This window comes from Pelodiscus sinensis, chromosome 3, assembly GCF_049634645.1.
Source record: "Pelodiscus sinensis isolate JC-2024 chromosome 3, ASM4963464v1, whole genome shotgun sequence".
Lineage (NCBI taxonomy): Eukaryota > Metazoa > Chordata > Testudines > Trionychidae > Pelodiscus > Pelodiscus sinensis.
Genome location: NC_134713.1, coordinates 157,954,158 through 157,969,656, shown reverse-complemented (window position 1 = coordinate 157,969,656; position 15,499 = coordinate 157,954,158). Strand labels below are relative to the sequence as shown.

The window sequence follows — 15,499 nt, the reverse complement described above, 5'->3', positions numbered from 1 at the left end:
CATTTAATGATTACCAGTTCTGTTCATTCCCTTTAGGGCACCTGCCATTGGCCACTGCCAGAAGATAGGATACTGAACTAGATGGACCTTTGGTCTGACCCCATATGGCCATTCTTATGAATATATCCTCCAAAGCACTTGCAACTCCTCCCAGCTTAGTGATATGTGCAAATTTTATAAGTGTACTCTTTATGCGATTATCTAAATCTTCCAGCATGACTGAACCATTGATAACTGCTCTCGGAGTAGTTATGCACCCACCTGATAGTAGCCCCATATAAACTGTATTTCTCTAGTTTCCTGATAAGATCATGTGAGACTATCAAATACTCTATTAAAACCTAGGCATACCACATCTACTGCTTCCTTCTTATCTACAAGGCTTGTTATCCTATCAAAGAAAGCTATCAGGTTGGTTTGACATTTGTTCTTTAAAAATCCATGCTGTTACTTATCACCTTATCTTCCAGATGTTTGCAGATTGATTCCTTAATTATTTGCTCCATTTTCTTCCATAGCACAGAAGAGAGGCTGATTGGTCTGTAGTTTCCTGGGTTGTCCTTATTTCTCTCCTCATAGATGGGCTCTATATTTGTCCTTTTCCAGTCTTTTGGAATATCACCTGTCTTCCAGACGTTTCAAAAATGATGATTGATGGCTGATACCACAATCAACTCCTTGGCTGTGTCTAGACTGGCAAGTTTTTCCGCAAAATCATCTGCTTTTGCGGAAAAACTTGCCAGCTGTCTACACTGGCCGCTTGAATTTCAGGAAAAGCACTGACGATCTCATGTAAGATTGTCAGTGCTTTTCCGGAAATACTATGCTGCTCCCGTTCAGGCAAAAGTCTTTTTCCGAAAGACTTTTGCGCAAAAGGGCCAGTGTAGACAGCACAGTACTGTTTTCCGCAAAAAAGCCCCGATTGCAAAAATGGCGATCGGGGCTTTTTTTTGCAGAAAAGCACATCTAGATTGGCAGGATGCTTTTCCGCAAAAGCACTTTTTGCGGAAAAGCAGCCTGCCAATCTAGACGTGCTTTTCCAAAAATGCTTTTAACAGAAAAGTTTTCCATTAAAAGCATTTTTGGAAAATCATGCCAAGGTAGACATAGCCCTTGAGTATTCTAGGATGCATTTCATCAGACCCTGGTGACTTGAAGACATCTACCTTTTCTAACAATGAGTAAGTCCTATGGCACCTTAGAGACTAACAAAAATATAGTATGAGCTTTCATGGGTAAAAACCCACTTCCTCAGATGAGCTGAAGTAGAAATAATAGAACCAAGATATTTATAATGGGTGGGGGGGGGGGGGGGGTGACAGGAAGAGAGAGAGAGAACACGAACTGTCAATTCTTTTTTACCCGTTATAAATACCTTGGTTCTGTTATTTCCATTCCAACTATCTGATGAGTTGGTTTTACCCTCAGAAGCTTATGATACTATATATGTTAGTCTAACTATAAAAAACAATGAGTAGTCCTGTGACATCTTAAGAGACTAGCACAGCTACCCCTCTGAGACTTAACTTTTCTAAGTAATTTTTACTTGTTCTTTACCTGTTTTAACTTATGAACAATTTTCACTGACATGACATCTTACCATGCCACTCTTCTCAAAACTAACCAAGCCTAAGTTTAAATCTTTACTTCTTGGTCAGGCTTTTATCTACATCTTTCCTAAAGTGTGGCACGTAGAACTGGATGCAGTCTTTCAAGAAAGGTCTCCCCAATGCTAAGTGGGACAGTTATCTCCTATGGCCTACATACAACATTCCTAATAATATACTCCAGGGCTGTGTCTACATTGGCATGATCTTGCGCTAAAGTGTTTGTGCAAGAGAGCGTCTACACAGGCATGTGCCTTTGCATAAGAGCATCTGTGCCAGTGTAGACGTTCTCTTGCGCAAGAAAGCGCTGATGGCCATTTTAACCATCAGGCTTTCTTGCGCAAGAAATTCATGTCTGTCTACACTGGCCTCTTGCGCAAGAACAGTTGCGCAAGAGGATTTATTCCTGAGTGGGAGCATTATAGTTCTTGCGCAAGAAGCACTGATTTCATACATTAGAACATCAGTGTTCTTGCGCAAGAACTCCCCGCCAGTGTAGATAGGCAGCATGTTTTTGCACAAAAGAAGCCGTTTTGGCGCAAGATCACACCAATGTAGACACAGCCCAGGATATTCTGCCTATCACTGACTCCTATGCAATCTGTGGTCCACTTTAATAACCCTTGGTCCTTTCAGCATTAGCACTGGCTAATGAGTTATTCCCCACATAGTAGTGGCACATTGAATTTTTCCTTCCTAACCAGTAGTATAGTATACTTGTCTTTACTGAATTTCACAACTGAGCCCTGGCATTAATACTTTAATCAGAATCACTGGGCCCATTGTGCCACTTCATAACCTGTCTGGGTTTGATCCTGCAGGCTGACTTCACATCTCAGTCCTGGGGAAGCCCTGCAATTTTACTACTGCTCTAAATGCAACAATTGCAGAATTCCCTCAGCACTAACACATACCCTCAAGTCTTCACTCTTGAGTTATGGCACTATCTGAAGGAGCTACTTTTCCCAATGCACTGGCACAAACTATAGGAGACACAGAGCTTGCCTTTCCTCCCCCACAGCTGTGACTGTTGCAGGGTGAGAGCTACACAGGTTCAAAGGAGCCAAGCAATGGACATGCAAGAAGAACAGCATTGTGCTTGGACTTCATGCTAGCTCTTTGGCACTGCAGCACTGGGGAACCCCCTGCTACTCAGCACTGATGTAAATGGGTTGAGGCAATGATGGCTGTCATCACAACAGATTGATGGCATCAGAAGGCCAGCCTTTTTGGAAAGGCCTGTTTGGGGGTGGGTTGGCCTTCACTCTCATTCCCGAAAGCTGTCTTTAAAGGGAAAAGCAAATCTCAACCATCTCAAGTTCATAGTAAAGAAATAGTGGTGCTATGTCCTGGAGAAGAGGGTTTCAGAGATTGCAAACTGTCTGCTCAAGTGAAGACGCCATCACATCTTTTACCTAATTCCCACTAGTTAAACTTCAGCACCAATCCAAATTCCAACTCAGTCTAAAAAAAAAAATCCTGGACTTTCTTCACACCAGGGGTTGATGTCAGGGCACCAGGCCTATTCCTGAACCATGTCCAGCATGTACGATAGTAAGGCATAAACACTAGGTCAACCCTTATATATTTTTTCCAGTGTAACATGCTACAAAAGCTTCAAGATACACAATTCCATAATGGCACTGTGGAACTCGAGTAATTAAAGCCTCCTTTTGGGCCTATATATGAGGCCAAAAGTGCTAGAGCATGAGCTCTGATCATCACTCCTCCAAAGCAAGCCATGTTTCACCTTCTACTGGCAATTATCCTCAAAGTGAAGCCTGCATTCTCTATCAAACCCACTGACTTTCTCCTAAGTTAGGTATCCCACAGGAGATACTGCCTTTGCTTTAAATTGGACATGAGCACCTCCAACATTGCCTGTAGGAACAGACAATAGGTCCCTAATTAGAGTCCAGTACAAGAATCTGATCAAACTCTCCATTCTAAATGCTATTTACCAGTACACTAAAAGCCCACCTTTAACCAAGTGATTACTTTTGAGCAAATTCACTGCAGAAACTGAATGCATTAGCTTTGCTGTAAACATTCTGCTCTACAAGGGCACCTGTTTCTAGTTCCTTGTCAGCTTTTTATACTTTTTTAATGCTAAACAACCAACATTAACTATTTCACTTCTGATTTTAGCAGTGCCAGGTCTAGCCTTCCATGAGCATTAAAGCGTTCAGTAATTAGAAATTCTCCTCCTCCCTGTACATTACTATCTACTAGTGACATTTCAGCCAACTAGAAGGATAGTTCTAACATTAGTAAATTCAGATAGTCAAGAAGAGAGATTTGAGGGTAAAGGGCACAGAAGACTATGGTAGGAAAGTTTGTTCTGTACACAGGACTGCCGCCATCAGTGCGTAAATAAAAAGTACTGCATTTACAGAGTCAGGGTAAAAGCCAGCCATTTATTTAGCAGTATTCAGGAGCTAATCAGTGTTGGGCCATATACAGGAAGATGATTGCATTGGCCAGTAGACAATAGTAAGATTTACACTTTTCTAGTATGTCCTCTAACTCACTGGGTTTTAAAAGTAAGTAGGCTATAGCTTTCATGTGAAGCTATTTCCACATTTTATCCATGAGCTTGGGGGGAAAAAAAGATAACATTAGACACATAGGAATTTAATTCCTACAGACTTTTTTTTTTTTTTTTACAATCTGCAGGATAGATCAACTTTGTACACTTATCAGATTGCAGAAGGCTAGGTAAGTGCAAAATGGAGGCACTAGGCATATTCCATCTACATGTTTACCTATTCTTTGTGTAGTACCTTTGTTATGCAAGTCTGTTTTTCAGCTGAGTTTATTAAAAGTGTAAAATACTTATGCACCCATTGCCTTTTCCCATCCTGTGCAGATCCTGAACTAGCTCTCTCTCAGCTGTTCAGTTTGTGTTGAGTGTACTCCATTTGATGATGAGAGGAAGTAATTCCCATTCAGCACCTCAGTACCATCCAGACACAATAGAACTGCACTATTGGCTTTAGCTGAAACTTTAATGAAAGGGGAAGTTTTTTCCTTCATCTGTTTTGGGAGGAAGGATGAATGTGTTTACTCCAAGAGGCTGAAGGTGACATTCAAATCAATTACCAGGCTATGGAGACTGCATCAAGCACTGGTAAAAATGGTTCTTTTGCAAAATGACATTGCCCTTCCAGAAGAGAATGGGAAAAATACTAGATGAAGTTCTGACCCTTCTTCCTACTGTTAAAAAGTCGCTCACTGCAAATTACCATTTTGCTATTCTTTTACCATGGTCACGGGAAGCAGAAGGAAACAAGTAACTGCAGGCAGGAGCCCTCTGCACAAGCACTTTTTTATTGAAATCAGTAAATCACACAGAGACAAGAAATGTACAAAACCCTTCACAAGTTTGCTAGACTGACTCAATTTTTTAAAACTGTGCGTTTGGCTATAAACAGGAAGTACACATTTCAGCAAAAGCTTGAAATGCCCGTAAGAGATACCAGAGAACATTTTCCCCTTCCCTCAAATTCTGCATTGGAGAGTACAGACAAGGCGGCAAAGACTAGTTTCTTTGCAGGGACTTTTAACGAGCCAAGAACTGATGGCCAAAGTCTTGACATAAGAACTGATATGTATCAGCTAGGAGGATTGCTCACTATTTTTATACATTCAACTTAAAATTAAAAAGACAACTGACTGAGCACATGGATATGTTTAAACACAAATTTTGGCACTGCTTGTATCAGATTTTAGTTCTTTGCTTCCTAGTTTTAGCTTGCAAGCCAAAGACAGAAAGAGGCACAAGCCAAAAAAAATTCATCTTGTGTATACATCTTACACTATATTCCTTGTAAGTCAAATCCACGCTTCTCCCAATGCCACCATTCATCTTACAAAACAGGGGTCTGTTGTAGGTTACCAAGTATTCTAGTCTATAATTCACAGTATGAAAACCATTCAAATTCCACTTTAGCAAAAAAAAAAAAAAAAAATTGGTTGGGGAATCTTTTAAATGATTTTCAGAGAATTATAGAAGGTTTCAATGCAAACTAATCCTGATTTTGTTCTCTCCCCCACACCCAACACTTTATAAAAATAAACCACAGTATGCAGCCACCATCAATGTTAAAAATGCACAAGAGACAGCTGGCTGGTGCCTTGAACAGCGCAGAACACCACATCAGACTAAACCCCACCAACCTTAGAGGACAATTCCTGTAAGCCATGGGATCTAAATGGCAGAATGTAGGACAGACGCTGTGTTAAAGAAAGACTCTGTCTTGTGAAACAAACATTGAACTCCGTGCTCACAGGCTGCTATATCTCAAAATGAGACTATGGAGACATGACAGATTATGTTGCTCTTTGCTAGATACAGTATGACTGGGCCTTAAGAATGAGAAACATTGTTAGTTTATCTTCACTACTGCTCCAGCTCTTGTTTCTTGGCCCTCTTGCTCCAATATTTGCTATAGGCCTCCTGGAACATGTTTTTGCAGGGGATTTTGGCCTTCAGTTTGGCACAGATGAGGAAAGAGCCCCCCATCTTCCGGTGGAGAGAATAAGTCTCCTCTGGGGGAGGGACAAGTCGGTGTCTCAGCATGACCGGGATCAAACCATGGATCTTTTCCGTGGTGCTCTGGGCGCCGAAGTCAAATGGCTCCTCAGACGCAAAAGCCTCTCCCAGGATGAGAACAGCATTTAAGTGGGCATTTTCCATTTCCTGCCCGAAAACAAAGAGGAGTCAATCCAGCAGCTGCAGTTTTTAATGTGCAGAGGAAAAGACCAGGGGCTGGCACTCAGCAGTTCACAAAGGAAAGGTAGTACCCATGCCAGAGGCAAAGTCTAGTCTCCAGCACTGAGACCAGGAGAAACTCGAGAGTGATTCACCTGCAGCTGTATTAATGGCTAAAGATCTCTTGTAAGGCAAAGTTACAAGATCACAAGAGACTATGGAACATGCAGGATTTAGCTGGGATAATGGGAGGAATGCAGAATTGTGCATTAATGACAGGTACATATATGTCCTGGAGAAGGGATACAGATTCTTACTCTGCCCTTGGATATTTGTGCAGGGCTCTCAAAGCCCATGCTGCCCAGATATATAAAACAAAGGTGGCTTTTCTTAAGCAAAGACAGTGAAGGGAGAAGCTTGGATAAAATACATCTTGGCTACAGCCAATGTTATAGTTTTCCCCATATCTAGATCTATTTTGAGGCGCAGCATACTCAGCTGTGTGTCAGAAATCCTGTCTCTCTCTCCCACTGCCAACCCCAAGAGTGCCACTTGCATGGATTGTCTCTAGCTTTTCCCTACTACAGGGTCACAAAACAGAGCCAAGACACCTACAGAGCTCTGACAGCAATCAGAGGATTCCATTCCATACCTTGATTTCATAGCCAGTAAGGAATTTCATTTCTATCGACTTCCTCAAAACTGTCTCTCTGTCCTGATCTGCAGCCGCCTTTATTACCTGAATAGGAAGAACATCATCAGGAAGGCTTCAAACAAGGAGACAAGAGACTTGCATCCAACACACCTTTATGCTACTAAGCAATTACAACACTAGCATTTGCTATCAAGCAGTCTGATTAAGTTCATGCTCCTCCTTGCCCCTCTCCCTATATGCTTTGTGGATTGCATGACACCAATCTGGAAGATGACAAGTTTCAGAATTATTTTCATAAATGCATCTGTTGCAAAAGCCTAACAGGACTGGACTCAATGGCCCAGAAAACATGGAGTCCTGCTACCTGTGGCACTCTAGAACCAAACCTTGCTCGGCAGCTTTAGGAGAGAAGACTAAATAGCTGGTATTTGCCATATTTTATGAAGTACAGAATTCAGTGCTCTGATGAAGGAATCAACACAATTAAAGTGGCTTAGTGATTATTAATTGGCTTTGTTAAACAATTTATAAGCAGGCTGAAGTTACAGGAGATGAGCAGAGTATGAAATGCTCCAAGTCCATCGCTCATATCACTAAATTCTGATATGATACATATATTAAAACAAGCACTTCTGCTCACATCTCCCAGGGAACGATATTTCAATTCACTGCATGCAACTGTGTACATGTTGAGAATTCACTGAAAGGGACTGGAACTTCAGGAGAGAAGCCACTGTGGCAGCCAAGTCCTTATTACATAGCAGGACAGCAGCTCATCTGAAGGCATACTTACTAGTCTGCAGTAGCGATCTGCAGGTGCCTTATGCCCCAAGCTGGGGAGAGATGACCCAAATAAAGAGACTAAGGGTGCATCTACACGGCACACTAAGCTCAAAATAAGATACTCAATTTGCGCTATGTAAATTGTATCTTATTTCAGAATCGCTTATTTTGAAATTTGGAGTGTTTACATAGTGCCAAATTTTGAAACACCACACTGTTTTGAGACATCCCTTACACCTCATGGAATGAAGATTACAGGGTGCCAAAAAAGCACTCCTGTTATTCCGAAAAATATTTCAAAACAGGCAGTTTGTTGAGATGCAGGATAGCTATTTTGGGATATATCCAGTATCCTGAAATAGCAGCACAACGCAGACATACCCTAGAGCAGTGGTCCCCAACCTTTCAGAGCTGCCGGGCATCCGGGGGCAGGGGCGGGGCCGCTCATGCGCTGCATGTCCAGGGCGGGGCTGCCCATACGCCGGCACCATGCATGTGCCGTGTGCCCAGGGCAGGGGCCACCAATGCGCCACGTGCCCGGGGCCGGCATCACCCATGTGCTGCGCACCGGGGGCAGGGCCAGCCCAGATGATTCAGCGGGCACCATGGTGCCCATGGGCACCGCGTTGGGGACCCCTAAAGTGCAAGGAGCACAAAGTAATGGGGAAGGAGGTATTATTTTCTCTGAGACATGTAAGGCCAAATTCCACTCAAGGAGACCCCAGGTCAAGAGTTAGACCTTTATGAAGCAGCTGCCTCAGATATCCTGGTCTGTGATGTAAACTTACAACAGGATAACTGAAATAATGACAGGCTTGTAAGGGACACAGATGAATCTAAGAAAGGGACAAAGTTGTGGTCTAATCTCTTTCAATACGCCCCAGTTTGGACTTCCTCCTATGTCCGAGAGCAGATTCAGTTGCAAACAGAAATGTGCCTCAAACATGCACAATCTTGAGATCTGACAGAGCCAAGAGTTAAGCAGGGCAGTGTGAGTGACACTATTCTCCCTACCACACCACGTCAGCATGTGCAATTGGGAGTTCTCACCTCAATGTAGAGATCAGTGAAATCCTCATCAAACCCACGTGTTGCACCGAAGTCCAGCAGGGCCACCTGAATATGAATAAACCCCTCTGTATTACAATAGAAACCACTGCAAAGAGAGGATAGCCTGGCATGGGAAGCATATGACAGTGGTTTCGTTTAGCTCAATTATTATAAATCAACTGAGATTGGAAGTTCTTCTAAAGCAGGGGTGGGGAACCTAAGGCCCAGGGGCTCAAAGCTCCCACCAGCATTGGGGAGCCCACACTGGTGCTCCCCCCCACCCCCAATCAGGCTAGAGCGCACACAACCTACTAGCCAGGGCCTCTATAGGCTATGGTCCATGTGGGGGAGTGTCTTTCTCCTTCTCATTTGGGGGCCACATCAGTGAGTGGTTTTTTTTTTTCTTTTTTTCTTCTCACACTTGTGTGCAGCCTCCGACCCAAAAAAGGTTCCCCACCCCCCCATTCTAAAGCATCTGAAACTTCCACTTCATTCCCTCCTTACTGGCTATGACTGGCAACATTAAACCCAGTAACATACATCACAGCATGTTAGAGTCATTGCTAGGCACATACATACATTCAGAAAGCAGAAGAGGCAGGACTTATCGTTATACCATTGTATCTGCTGGGTTTGTAGCTCCCACACTACGGGTTCTGCTCTGGAGCACAACAGAAGAGAACCTTGCTTCCAACATTTTAAAATGTGGAATTCAGCCAGTCCAACTTTTCCTGGACAGCCCCTAGTACCCATACCATTTCCAAGCCTACCTGACAAGGGCACAAATAGATGCAGCAGTCAAATCTAGGAGGCACGAGGAAAGGAATACTGACCATACAGGATCACCTCACCAGTCATCAATATGTTTAACTCAGTACAAATGGCAAGCATTTAACTGAGGTGTCCCATATTCTGTAACAGGGAGGGAGGCCTGCCTGGATCAAGAGCCTGTGGCATTGGGGAAACCGTCCTGACGCTCCAACTCCCCCACAGGACAGGAACACACAAAATCTACTAGGCTGGGCCCACTAGGCTCTGGTGTGAGAGAAGAATATGGGGAATGTTATTCTTCTGTCAGTGGGGGCCCCCAAACTGATTTTTCTGTGGGTCTGCTGTAATACCTTAACTGTTCTTATGGCAGATAATACACATGGCTGTGGTTTTTCACCAACAGATTTCAGTAGTCAAAACAGACCCCGAGTCTTGGATCCTGGATACAGAATGAAGTGGGCAGCAGCCAGGGTAAAAAGGACCCATGCTCCCTGCCACCATCAGCTGAGGAGAAATGACCAATTCCATCACCATGGCTAGAGGCTAACAAAATGTTCATTCTCGGTCCTCTGAGGAGTGAGTTACCCTTTGATATTGTCCATTATGCTTCTTTGTTTGTAAGGAAGCAGGAGAGCATCATAAGCGCCAGTGCCCTGCCCATGCAGATTCTTCTGAGGGTCCTGGCAAGACAGCTGGCTCTGCTGGCACCTCTGACTGAAAATCTAACTTTCAGGAGGGTGGCAATCTAGAGGGCACAGGACTCCAGCACACTACCACAGCAGCGGTGGCCAGAGCCAACCCTGGGGCAACTGCTGCCATTCCCCTATCAGCGGGAGGGCCTGATCACCTTAATCTGTCGTCCCACTAGCAAGTCTTAGACTCCGACATCAGCATAGCGTTACCGAAAGCATTGTAAAACACTGCTTCACACAATCGACCCAACCATCAGGAGCCGGTCTTCCAATGTCACTGAAATAAGCCTACTTGTTCCTCCAACAGACTGCATGTTGTGAAGATTTCAAAACCCTCTTCAACAGATAACCCACTATGGAACCACAGCCCCTGTCTGCCTTAGTCTGAAAGAGAAGCATGTATAATAGAAGCTCAACAGGTGACTAGCTTTGGGGGTGCAGCTAGTGTCAAACAAATTCCTACCTAATAGGACCAGCTGCTGCTGGGCTTACCTTGTGTAGCTGTGGGTCATAGAAGAAGTTAGACCAGTTTGGATCAGTCTGCATGAACCTGAACTCAAACAGCTCCCGCAGGCACAGAAGCAAGATGTTGGAGCAGATCTTTAGAAGCATAATATGAGAGAGACAATGGGTGAGGAAAGCAGCAAGTCACAGCTATCTAAGTGTCAGACATACCACACAGGAACTAACATCAGCATGCTGGCCAGAGCAGGGTGCAGAGGGAATAACAGTGTACCACCAATACCTCTGCTGATGCTGAGATACATCTGACCTATTCTGCAGCTGTCCCCTGTGCACAGAGCACTCACTGACTTCAAGCCACCAGTAGGAGTCTGAAGCTGCTTCAGACCCATATGTCTCATTTAACATTAACACCTGTTTAACAGATAAGAGGATACACATTCCACTACTGCTAACTCCTCATGATGATTTCTCATCTCCCTGAAGTGCCAATCGCTGTGCCTTCAGAGCACAAAGTGGTGTGTTCACACATGCATGTCCCACACACAACCAAGACCCTGTGGTCTAATTAAGCCCGCTTTTTCTTAAAAAACTTAAGTTACAGAAAATTCAGCAGGAGCATTTATCCACTCCCTATTTGCTCTCAGTCCCAACAGCTCCACAGGAGGCAACGGACAACCTCATTTTCTTCAAGTGTGGTGATCAGTGTTCCCTGTAAGCTGTACACTGGAATGGATTTGCAGTAGAGTTGATCAGCAGAGAATCTGCAGTGCCCACAGCCAGCAGCATGTGTTTCTACTGGTGGTGGACATCTGCACATGCCTTGATGCATATAACATTTATTCTGCACATGGATGAAAAAAATTAGAGAGAACACTGATGGTGATCCCTTGCTAACTGCTGGAGTCAGAGAACCTCAATGCAAATTCTGCATTAGTGCCAAATGTAAGATGCAGATGTGCTGGTTAACTGGAGGTGAACATCTGCCCCCTGCTTGTCCTCATGATAAACTCTTGCTCAAGACACAGCACACAATATTTTGCTTTCCTTACTGATTAAAGGAAGTTTGCTAAATGTTAATTTTAGATGGCAGCCTCCTGGAGGCATCCAACAGGGAGAAGATCATTATTGCATCATTGCTTGAATATGCAGTCCCTTTGAGTGCTGCCAGCCTGACCAGTTTTACAGGATTTAGGGTCTCTCTCAATAAGTCTCTCCCTGGTGTCTCCATAGCAGGAAGGGGAGCTCTTCATAACACCAGGAGATCCAGCAGTGCAGAGATTGAGGCGGCAATGGAGCAGCAATTATAGCTCACCCCGTGAAAGAATCTGTAGTGTTGGTCAGGGTGAAATCAACAAAGCTCTGAAGAAATGTAATAGGGCTCTAGAGAAGTTTATCTAAAAAACCTAAGACAGTAATAGAAAACAATACTAACTGTGTTCTGAATCTTCTGGAGAAAGCTACAATATAGAAGTGTCTATTATATAATTGCTCAAAAAGCTATAGAAAGGGTCACACTCTTGAATCCTATAGGATGGCAGGGTTACTGCCTGCTTATTCTGAAGATCTTTAGCTTCCACCCAGCTATAGTTCAGAGTTGGATAGAAGGCAACTGATTTTAAATATTATACCCCATGGTAATTATGCATCACTAAACTGAGCTAGAACTGGTGAAGGGCAATCAAATTAGGGCCAGCAGGCCATGGGTTAGAGTGTCACTAAGTCAGCCACTTGGACACTTTGCAGAGTAATGGACAGACCCCATTCTAATTCCCTTTAAGTGGGAAATACTGTGTGTTGGTAGGAGGGTTATTACAAAAAAAAAGTCACCAAAGACATAAGCACCCACCATTATCACAAATGACAAGCTCAAGAACAATCACACAGCCCAGAGGTCGTAGGCAACTGAATCTGGCTCAGCTCCAAGTACAGTGTGTTGCTGGTATGTGTTTATCTATAGGAACACACACTGTGCACTTCCTCAGTGACCTGCCAACAGCTGATAGCTCAAACCAACTCATAAACAACTGAATCCAAATACCAGGGCAGTTATTTCTGCTAATTGAGCAGCAGCCAGAGCTGCCTGCCCTGCTGTAACTCTCCATCCCTTGCTATATTCAGCACTGATACTTCACATACTTGCTTCCCCTCCCTTCTGCTTCTTGTTTATTGAGAGGTACTCTTCTAATACCCTTGTGCTTCACAAGCCAACCCAGCAGCAAAGGAAGCTATATTTGACTGCTAATGTAATGGGAAGAGATGCATTTCTGTGCTCTTGTTCTCAGAGAGCAACTGCAAGCAAAGAGTCACTCTCAAGAAGCTGACAACCTCCCTCAAGGTCAGGTCTGCCCTTTAACAAGTAGAGAAGAGGGGCTACCTCTCGTTAGGGCAGCAATATAACATGCTGTTTCAGCTATATAGCAATACACAATAGAAACGTCTAGAAGAGCTTGGTGGGAGGGAGAAGGACATGCTCAGAGACATTCTCCTTGGACAATCAAGGATCTACTGCAATTTACTTCCCCCAGTCCAGAGAGAACAACCACTCTTTATACAATGAGTTTACAAGGTGTAATCACAGAATTGTCAGAAGCACCGTTACAATCTATGCAAGCCCCAATGACTATAATGCAGAGCTGCAGCTTTCAAGAGACCCAAGAGTGTCATCAGCGTTCCTCTGCCCTAGCAACTCTCCCTCCACCTTGCACTTTGTAGTGACTAAGCAAACATGGCTCCCTGCACACTGTTGGAGTAATACCTCATTCCGTATTTCCTGACTTAATCCTTCTGCTTGGTCCAACGGGAACCCAGGCACTAGATCTGTGGTCAGGACGTGCTGGCTGCACAGCTCATCCACTATGTCAGGGACATAAAAGAAAGGGTGATCCTTCAGCAACTCCCTGGGGACAGCAAGGAAAGAGTTAGGGGATCCCAAGGCAGCAGTCACTCCTGCATTGCTGCAAATACGAAGTCTCCTTACAAGCAGAGACCAACTGCCTACAGGTCAACTGAATGCCTTGTGCTGGTACACCTTATAGTCCCCAGCTCCTGCACTGTGGGATAGGGAGCAAGGAATTCCTCCCACTCAGCAGCAGAAACCATTCCAGATGGTTCAAGCCACTGATGGCTCGTAAGGGAGACTCCATTTAATGCCAGCCAGGACTACTTGCTAGAAGTGCTCAGAGCTCTATGAAATGGGGGCACTCACCAAGTTCCCATTCCTATGACTATCTGGTAGAGTTCAGACTCCATGCAGAAACAAAGCTGACAGCAGAGGCAGCAAGGATTACACCTGCTGCCAATAGCAGGACACAGGACAGAGAACGGCAGGGCAATTTTAAAAAGAATGAAGTGACCTTTTCATGAGGGTAACAAGCTTTTTAAGCCTTAGCTACCCGTGCCCCAAGGAGCTCAAATAAGCCCCTTGGCAAGTGCAGCTCTGCCTGGGCACAAAGCAGGGGGGCTAAGGGAAAGAGAAGCTTGTCTACCATCTCTCCCCCACATATAACAGGGAGGCTGCACTCTGAGGTCACCAGCAGGGCAGGCAGAGACAAGGGAAGTAGAGCTGTGCACTTAGCATTGACCACCTGAATGGATGCTGGGATGAAAAAAATCTGAAGGGAGACATTTACAGTCTCACCAAAGAATATGAGCCCGTTTAAACCACCGGGCAAAAGAACAATTCATTCCTGCCTCAGCAGCTGGCCGGATCCCTCCCTAGTTGGCCAAACAGGCAGTGTCGTCAATTGTGCCACCCCAGGATCAGAAAGAGCAGAGTTGCTCCTAACAGGGCACCAATGGGTGTCATCCTTGCTCTGCACCAGCATCATCTCCAACCACCGAAGCCAGCTTCAAAGAACTACAATGGAGATGACTAAAAGACTGCAGGTGTGTAAAATGTTCCCAAAGAGCTACCCTTTTCCCTCCAGTGCCTCCCATCTGTTGCGCTGGTGGCATGCACACCCAAGAACTTTTAGGAGCCAAGGCTGTTGCAAAAGTCCTAGCACTAAGAGTGAAATAATGGGTCTCCCCTCCCGTGCACCAAGGGGAGGCATCCAACAGCACCACTAGGAACGCACTTGAATTTCTTAGCACAGGCAGCTTCTCTCTTGTAATCGCACTCCATGGCCAATTCTCTGCTCAGAACTTCAATCATGTGCTCAGGAAACAGACCTAGAAACAAAATTGCAAAAGGAAGATCTATAGGCAGTATTGGGTTAAGAAACGCTTAGTGGTTCAATAAGGAGCAGGCCATTGGCTGAGAAGAGAACTTGCAAGACAGATAGGCACCAAGACAAGACAGTTTCCCCAAGCAGCTCATGTTTCTGACTCCGAGCTTAATCAGTGACCATTCTCATTCTTCAGTCTCTCATCAGAAAAAGCAACTTGTGTACACCAGGCCAACAAGGGCTGGAATTGTACTGGGGGGAGATAGGGAGATGCAGCGAACTGTGCTCCCACCTTCCCCCCCCACACGCGCACACACAGGTGTCATGAGCGCACACACTCCAGTCACTCAGCAGCAACCCTTTCAAATACACGTAGTAGCAGCAGCACATACAGAATCCCATTCAGCTCTCCAACTACTGCAACAGCAGAGGGAGAGGGAAGCATCCATTTGCTCATCAGGGATCACGCATTTGTATTTCAGCTTGGGGAAGGGTCTGGCCATGGCCATTTTCTTCCCTGCCATCTTTACTTCTACGGCTGGAGAGAGACTGGGGAATGAGCACACAGAGTAGGAGAGACTGGGTTTTGCTGTACA

The 15,499-nt window shown here is 44.6% G+C and overlaps 1 protein-coding gene across 1 annotated transcript in view; it reads right to left on the bottom strand.

Moving 5' to 3' along the window:
- Positions 1 to 4,916: 4,916 nt before the first annotated feature.
- The window catches only part of COQ8A (coenzyme Q8A), an 84,472-nt gene continuing 73,889 nt past the window's right edge, over positions 4,917 to 15,499 (bottom strand). Inside the window, exons 10-15 of the mRNA XM_075925323.1 lie at positions 14,814 to 14,907; positions 13,493 to 13,634; positions 10,765 to 10,872; positions 8,810 to 8,875; positions 6,974 to 7,060; positions 4,917 to 6,309 (exon numbers count right to left, since the gene is read on the bottom strand). Of these exons, the coding sequence (XP_075781438.1) occupies positions 6,010 to 6,309; positions 6,974 to 7,060; positions 8,810 to 8,875; positions 10,765 to 10,872; positions 13,493 to 13,634; positions 14,814 to 14,907 (797 nt within the window). The 3' untranslated portion in view covers positions 4,917 to 6,009. The remainder of the gene's footprint in view (positions 6,310 to 6,973; positions 7,061 to 8,809; positions 8,876 to 10,764; positions 10,873 to 13,492; positions 13,635 to 14,813; positions 14,908 to 15,499) is intronic.